The 8,824-nt window shown below is 40.9% G+C and overlaps 1 protein-coding gene across 1 annotated transcript in view; it reads right to left on the reverse strand.

Annotated features, from left to right (window-relative positions):
* Positions 1-5,201: 5,201 nt before the first annotated feature.
* The window catches only part of TRIML1 (tripartite motif family-like 1), a 7,483-nt gene continuing 3,860 nt past the window's right edge, over positions 5,202-8,824 (reverse strand). The window contains exons 4-6 of the mRNA XM_005884842.1: positions 7,887-7,909; positions 7,634-7,731; positions 5,202-5,752 (exon numbers count right to left, since the gene is read on the reverse strand). Of these exons, the coding sequence (XP_005884904.1) occupies positions 5,202-5,752; positions 7,634-7,731; positions 7,887-7,909 (672 nt within the window). The remainder of the gene's footprint in view (positions 5,753-7,633; positions 7,732-7,886; positions 7,910-8,824) is intronic.

Genomic DNA, 8,824 nt, shown 5'->3' on the forward strand with positions numbered 1-8,824 from the left:
TTTAAAAAGTTCTGAAATATTTAACAGAAAAAGAAAGCACATTTCATGAATTGACATGTTGACATGTACAGGTTAGCTTAACAAAATTCCTGGAGAATTTCAAGAGCAGCGAAGAAGGGGTAAAAATTCAGAAATAGAAGGAAATTGAGAAAGGGTTGGCCTGTGATGATAAGTGAAGTGAGGAAAGTGCAAAATACAGTTTAAGGAAAAAAATAATTCCCATCTCAATGAAACACTTGTAGACCAAGAGCCTGGAAACTAGGTCTGAGGTGGAAGGTATTGGGGACCACCACACCAGAAAAGCTTTGCTACCTCAATCTTTGGAGTTATTTCTACTAAAAGCAAATATCCTAAGCTTTAGTTCCTGAGGCCAAAGACTTAGCTTTGGCTGGTGATAATTTTCCTACTGGAGAAAGCAATTTTATTTTGATGATCTTGAAGGGTCCTGAGATTTCTATCCACTGTCTCAACATGTCCCAAACTGATTTTATATTTTCTCCTCTCCCCTTTTATGTTAATCTGGGTATGCCCAGAAGCAGTTACCAGAGAGGATTCCCAGTAAATGTGCAGAAATTTTATGAGGTGAAATGCTGATAATTGTTCAACAACTAGGTCTCTACAGGGTAGAGAGCTGATTTAAAATGTTTGTAGATTGGTTGATGTATGTACTCCCACCACGCCATTTCTAACCATCAGCATGCTGCCGCACACCACTGTTTATAAGGGGAACTGGGGAAGGGAGCTGGCCAAGGCTGTACCCAGGGGAAAGAGGGGGGAGAGAAGTTTGGATGGAAGTTTGGATGACTGTTTTAGCAAACATTTCTGACACCTCAAAAAAGACAACACATTTAACAGTTACTCTTTAAAATGTCTAATAAAAATTTAACTGAGTATAACAGTTCTTTAGATATATGCCAAAGGAAGAAAGGAAGAAAAAGAGTCATTGAGTCAAATAAAAGGCAATATTTGAAATGCTCAAGAATTTTTAGGAAAACGTCCTAAGAGATAAGGAGTGAGGATTAGAATTAGGAACTCAGAAGGATCAGCATTGTGCTTTGGGGCCATCGCAAAACTGGAGGTAGAGTTTCCATCAAGGATGGAAACCAGGACATGAGGGCAAGAGCAAGACTGAGAGAGGCTGTATTTCTGAACTCCATATAAGTTCATGGTCAGCACCGTGGAAAATACCACAGAAGGCAGCATACAAAAATGCAGAGTCCTGCTCATGTTGTTGCTAAAGCTTAGTAAAGAACTATTAATATTTAACATCTGTTGAGCAGTTAACCTTAAGTTAGGTGGTGTTCTAAGTGCAAGTGTTATGTCATTTGCTGCAACAATCCATGAGTCTGCATTATCTTCAACCACTGAGATACGAAGATTAAGCACTTTGCCCAGTGCCATAGAGTTAGGGGTGGAGCCAAGATTTGAACCTAGAGTTCTGGCTTTACTGCCTTATCACCTCACCTTGCATCTGGCTAACCCATATGCAGATATACCACAAAACTAATTAAACAAGTATCAGGCCCCTTAATTGTTTGAGACCCTCTAAATCCTGACCTAAGGTTAAAATTTGTAAGTTTTAATTATTTTTCTTAAAGATGACTCTCCTAATTTGCATAAGCTTGAACATGTTTGTTTGTTTGTTTTAATTGAATTTAGAGAGGAAGGACTAGGGAGGGAGATAGAAACATCCATCAGCTGCCTCCTGCACGCTCCCTACTGGAGCCTGTGACCCAGGCATGTTTCCTGACCAGGAATCAAACCTGAGACCTCTTGGTGCACAGGATGATGCTCCAAACAACTGAGCTACACCAGCTGGGCTGCATAAGCTTTAGGCCTCACAAAACTTGGTTCTGTGCTGCTGTCAATAAGAAAGCTGTAATAGTACATCCTGTGTGAGTAATATATCAGATAGATGATAGATGATAGATAGATAGATAGATAGATAGATAGATAGATAGATAGATGATAGATAGATAGAGATGGTAGTCGCCAATGGTGGGGGTTAGGGGTCAGTGCTTTCCCATCTGTCTCGTATTGTGGCCCACATCTAATATGATTTATAAGGTTTTAAAGGGAGGAAGAGGTTCACAGCTGGTGGTGACCACCCAAGCCCCACCCAAAGGCTGATGGGGCGAATATCTCAGGTACCCCAATCTACTTGAGCACCACCAGCTGAGCCAACAGAGGTTAATAAGGCTGCGTCGCCATTCCGCTAGGGATAGCACTTAGAGTGCCGGCAGAGTGCTGGTGTGAGATCACCAAGATAGAGGAATGACAGTGAGGTTACCACATTAGAAGTTTTCATTTTTATCTATCTCCTACTTATTACATTTATTTTTTATTAGGCAATGAGCTGCTCACAAGTGTGAAGGTCAAAAGGATTTCCATGAAAGATAAGAAAATGATCCATAAAGGTTTTTTTCTCTCCAACTAAATTTTGTGTTAATACTTTTCCTATACTAGTAAAATAATTACGACTTTGGAAATCTTTCAGAGATTTTGTTGCCTATGTTTTCTATATTCGTCATAAGCATTCTATGGCTTTTTGGTCCCTAAACATTTGCAAAGCGCAGTCTCTAAGGTGGGGAGGGGAGAAGTAACAAATCGCCGTGCACACGAATCCACTGTTTTCTGTGTTCTCACATAATCATCACACGTAGGTATTCTTCAGTTTTTGAGAAGAGGAAAGCAAGGCTCGGCGAGTTGAAATAACTTGTGAAAGTTGAAACAGTTATTTTGTGAAGGTAAGTGTTCATACCAAGGACTGTTTGATTTCAAAGTCCAAGCACTACTCCCCCGTTGCTCCCGGAGAGATTTTTTTGGAATAAGTGCAGTGCTGCTGGCAAGACTGTAGGGCAGAGGAAAACATGTTCTTTCGTGTCTCCAAGCTGTGCTTCCGCATCTTCGCTGTGGAAATGCCAGGGAGTAAAACCTTTTGGACTGCCTGTGGAGCAGAAAACTTGTGGGCAGATGCACAACTACAACAATATGCCAGCGGGATCCACAAGAAACTGCTCTGCCCGAAGGAGATAGACTCAAGGGATAATTATAAATACACCCAAAACTTTATCTTCACGTCATTCATCAGTGTTGCTTATGGCGGCTACAAACGGAAAATAAGCTAAATTTCCCACCCCAGGGGAATAATTAAATAAGTCAGGGGAACTCAGAAAATAAAATATTACTCCCATTAAAAATTATATTTTTCAATGCCCTGGCTGGTTTGGCTCAGAGTGTCGGCTTGTGGACCGAAGGGTCCCAGGTTTGATTCTGGTCAAGGGCACATACCCAAGGCCAGCAATGGTTGTGGCCTCAATCCCCAGTGGGGGCATTCAGAAGGCAGCTGATCAACATTTCTCTCTCATCACTGAGGTTTCTATATCTCCCTCTCTTTCTCTCTGAAATCAATAAAAATATATTTGAGGTTTCTATCTCTCACTCTCTCTTTCTCTCTGAAATCAATAAAAATATATAATTTTTAAATTGTTTTTTAAGACAATTACAGTTCCTGCATGATCCTGTATTATTCCTGGATGCTGGAAGACTAAAGAACATTACAACCCTAACTGATAAATTTTTAATATAAAATATTTATTAAATATCATTAAATAATACCATTTATTGAATGTGAATTTTTGATATGATACATGTAATTTAACAAAAGGCACTAATTCTTAGAAGGTACATGTTTATATATTTAGGGATTTAAAAAGTCATATTTTCAAGAAATATCTAATAAGTGATATTTAATTTTCAAAATATATGTTGGCAAGGATGTGGAGAAAAGGGAATCCTTGTGCACTGTGGGTGGGAATGCAGATTGGTGCAGCCACTATGGAAATCAGTGTGGAGTTACCTTGAAAATTTAAATATGAAACTACTTTCTGATCCAGCAATTGCACTTCTGGGAATATATCCGAGGAAACCCAAAACATTATTTTAAAAGAATATATGTACCTCTATGTTCATTGCAGTATTATTTACAATATCCAAGATTTGGAAGCAGCCCAAGTGCCCATCAGTAGATGAGTGGATAAAAAAGGTTTGGTACATTGACACAATGGAATACTTCTTGGTTTTAAAAAAGGAGGAAATCTTACCCTTCGTGACAGCATGAATGGTCCTGGAGAGCATTTCGCTAAGTGAAAAAGCCAATCAGAGAAAGACAAGTACCATATGACTTCACTCATATGGGGAATCTAATGAACAAAATAAACTAACAAATAAGATAGAAACAGACTTATAGAGAATGGACTGACAACTGTCAGAGGAGTTGGTGGGGTGTGGGGCTAGGTGAAAAAGGTGAAGGGATTAAGCAAAAAAACAAAAATTATAGTTATAAGTAAAATATGTCATGTACATTTGAAACCTGTATAATTTTATTAACCAATGTCACCTGAATAAATTCAATAAAAATTTGTAAAAAGGCTTCTGCAAATAGCAAAAGCACAGAAAATAACCTTACATAAAACTTAATAAGGTAACTTGGCACCCACAGCATTGATAGATTTATTGAGTAGAAACTTTGCTCTGTCATCTTTGAACGTGTTAGCAGATGTTTCAGCGTTTTGTGATTATGGAAGCATGAATGATACAGTGATAGTCATACACATATTTGCAGCATTCTGAACCCTCCCTGAGCAAAAGTGCTCCAGGCCCCATGGGATGGAAAGAAAAGTGACTTTTCAGAGGAGGCTGTGCCGTGTGCCCCTCTCATCACCCATGGAAGGGAGGACCCGTGCATCTAGCCCCTGGACGGGTTAGGATTGCATCAGTATAAGAGCTCTGCATATGGAACAAAGACACATTCAAACAGCAGTGTTTTAGCATCAAATAAATAAATACACTTGAAAAAAATGATATATATTTATAAAACTGGCCTATGGCCGTGGGATTCAGGGTAATAGGGGCTAATTCTAATTCTACATGTTTCATGATCGGCACAAACATGGGATGGTCTAGAAGATGATAAATTTAGTTAAAGACACGGGGTAGGGTTGGCTTTCTCCTATTTGTGTTAGAAGTTGATTGTCCAATTTGGCTGTTCACTGTAGGTTCAAGTTAATGGAAACTCTTTGGGGTGGGGAGCTTTACTTTTAGATCACCTGATGTTAATACTATCAACTCATTTGTCATCTTAATTAATAGTCATCTGTTGGTCTTAGACCTCATTCTCAGAGAGACTCAGGGCATCTCCCTCAGACATAGCTATTCAGTGAGCAGATGGTAAGGGGGCCTGTGTTTGTCCCTTCATTTGGGAGGCAAGGAGAAAATATAGGTCTGAGTGCCTCTTCGAAGGAGTCCGGAGGGAAGCTGTAGATGAGAGACTCATCTGTCACATTGTAGAATGCTATGTGTCCAGACTCATAGTCTAAGAACACACCGACCTTTTGCACAGGCTCTCTGACATGTTGACCTTTCAAAGGTGATGAGACCCAAAGGCTATAATCATCTCCAATTTTTAAGCCGATAAGTGAGAAGAGGTCTCCGGGGGGCTTGGGGAGATTCCCCTTTCTGCTTACGGAGTCCTTACAGATGCCCACTTCCCACTCCGTCTTGTTTCCGACTTCCACCTCCCAGTAGTGTCTCCCGCAGGTGAAGCTCTGAGCACCCAACACAGTTGCAGACTGGTCAAATCTCTCTGGGTTGTCAGGTAGCTTCTGTCGGATCCCTCCATATCTCACACTTTTCAGATCCTCAGACAAGATAAGGTAGGCATTGGCTGTGTCTGGATCCAGAGTTATATCTGCTGCAAGAGGAGTAAAGAATGAATGCTCACTTGTATTCTCTTTAAAAATATTTGTATTTATTTTTAGAGAGAGGAAGGGAAAGGGATAGAGAGATAGAAACATTGATGAGAGAGAAACATCGATCAGCTGCCTCCTGTACACCCCCCTACTGGGGTTTGAGCCCACAACCACGGTACATGCCCTTGACTGGAATTAAACCTGGGACTCCTCAGTCAGCGGGTCAATACTCTATCCACTGAGCAAAACCAGTTAGGGCTCATTTGTATTCTTGAAACCCCCCTCCATGTATGTGGAATGTAAATTAAATTCTTAGTATTCAGTCCTACTTTTTAAAAATATAACTTAGGTCAGCATGGTGGGGATTTTTTTTTTTTTTGAGAAAATAATCTCTGAGCCCTTTTACTGTTTCACAAAAGAGAGAATGCATTTCTAAAAGGAAACAGAAGATGGTTGTGTGGAAAGTGATACTTAGCCTGTCTGAGAGGGAGAGAGGAATCTCTGGTAATGGAATGGAAGTTGTTTGTTCACAAGACAGTCTGAGCACTCAGAACTATTTATCCACACAGGGTGATGTACCCTTTGTCATTTGTATTTGCTTCAGCCAGGGTTGCTTCTGGTTTGTCCATTGGAGTGGGAGAGAAATATAGGCATTTACTGAACTCCTACTTAGATATCAACCATTTTCTGTACATTATCTCATTTAATCGTGACACGCATTATTGTTTTTCTATTTTTTTTATTAAGGAGAAAACTTAGATTCATAAAGGTTAGAAAGCTGGACCAAGATTACAAAGTTACTGACAGCTGGAATAGTAATTCCTGAAGAGCATTCTTCATGATGTCATGCTTACGTGCAGCTGCATAGGAGTTAGTTCAACCCCAGTGACCCTTTGGTGAGGTGCACCAGTGAGAGACTCCCCTCTCACTCTCTTGAAAGGCTGTTACAGAAGAGGCCCCCAGCCCTAGCTGATATCTCAGTGGATAGGGTGTCAGCCTGTGGACTGAAGGATCCCAGGTTGGATTCTGGTCACGGGCACATACTGATCTCCAGTGTGGGGCATGCAGGAAACAGCTAATCAATGATTCTCTCTCATCATTGATGTTTCTATCTCTCCCTTCCTCTCTGAAATCAATAAAAATATTTTTTTTAAAGAAGAGGCCTCCTACTTTCACCTACTTTCCAGAAAAGATTGGGTCCCCTTTATCATATAATTTATACTTTTATTGATAGGTCAAATTCCAATTATCAATAAATATCTGTGATTATTAATGTCCATCTCCACAATTTCATTGGAAGTTCTACAAAAGCAAAGGCAAGTCTATCTTGTTGTCATTGTAAGTATGCTCAGAGCCTCACAGCCTAGTACCAGGCACATAGTAGGCACTTATCAAATATCTATGGAGTCCAAAGTTGATTAGGCCTTTCTCTGAAAGTCAAATTGTCAAGATCAATGTTGAGACTAACACTGACCTCTCTCCTTCTTAGCCAGTCTAAATAGCTGGAGTATTCTAAAAGGATAGTTCTTTGAATGTTCTCTCACTGGGATTTAAGTGTGTTAGCTTTTGTCCTGACAAAGACAGGGGTGGAAATGCAGAAACCCCTGAAGAGGTGAGTGAGTATGTGTAAGGGGCTGAGATGGACAAAACAGAACAATGAAAACAAACCAACAAAGGAAGGATCAGGAATCATTAAAAGACAAAGCCAGGCAGACATCAATCCTGCCTGTGTCTGTCTGCTCCAGCACAGAGCTGCTCTGTGGCCCAGCCTTTGCCGGTGTTCCCTGCTGGCTCAGAATGCCTTCACTGAGAGCCTGGCACCCAGACGCTGAACATTCTGTGAGAGAAAGCTGAAGCTAACTCTGGAAATCAGGCTGACTTACCGTGGAATTTTCTTAGCATCTCCCTCATTCCGGTGATGCGGCACAGACTCAGCTCTGTGCTGGTGGTCTCTGGACACTGAAGCAACAGTGGCTCACTCCTACAAGAAGGCAGAGTGTCACTCCATCTCCTCAGCATGACCTGCTCATTTTGTCCCAGCAGCATGGACACTCTCATCCCCACTCTGTCCCCAACCTATTTCATCAGCACCACATCCCTGTATCTGACATCCCTGAACACGGGATGGAAACCTACCTTTCCAGTGCTTCTTCCATCTCCTACGGATATAACAGAAAGAAGGTTAGTATTTGTGCACTTTGATCAACAGCAAAGACTGAATCCATGTTGGATACAGTCCTTGAAAATTTCACAGAATCTGCTTCCTACAGCTCTAGGACACCTTGAGTGGGAGTGCATATGGCAGAGAAAAGAAATCCCCTGCTTCTTCTAGGGGTGAGTTCTTGTGAGCATGAGACGTTTCTCAAATGACTAGACTACTTTGTCCTTTACCTTTTTGTTTTTAATCCTCACCTGAGGATATTTTTTCCATTGAGTTTCAGAGAAAGTGGAAAGGAGGGAGGAGGAGGAAGAGAGAAAGATTGATGTGAGAGAGTCACATCTATTGGCTGCCTCCTGCACGCATCCCAACTGGGCAAGGATCTAACCTACAACCCAGATACATGCCCTTGACCAAAATCGGACCTATGACCCTTCGTTGCGCAGGCCAACACTCTAACCACTGAGCATGCCAGCCAGGGCATGTCCTTTCTTTTTTTTTTTTTTCATATCATCACTTTGTCAAGAGAACCTGTGGCTGACAAAGGAGCCAGACTATTGGCTTCATTATCCAATGTCTTGGGGATTCAGAGGTAACTACAGGAAAGTGGCCAGTGAGAGCTGAGACTAAACCTGTGTGTATAGTTGGAGTGGGTTGTTGGGAAGACATATGCCGAAGCAATAGCTTCACTGATACAGCTCCTAGGGCAGTGATGGCGAACCTATGACACGCGTGTCAGAGGTGACATGCGAACTCATTTTTTTGGTTGATTTTTCTTTGTTAAATGGCATTTAAATATATAAAATAAATATCAAAAATATAAGTCTTTGTTTTACTATGGTTGCAAATATCAAAAAATTTCTATATGTGACACGGCACCAGAGTTAAGTTAGGGTTTTCCAAAATGCTGACACGC

This window comes from Myotis brandtii, unplaced genomic scaffold (genome assembly GCF_000412655.1).
Source record: "Myotis brandtii unplaced genomic scaffold, ASM41265v1 scaffold866, whole genome shotgun sequence".
NCBI classification, from domain to species: domain Eukaryota; kingdom Metazoa; phylum Chordata; class Mammalia; order Chiroptera; family Vespertilionidae; genus Myotis; species Myotis brandtii.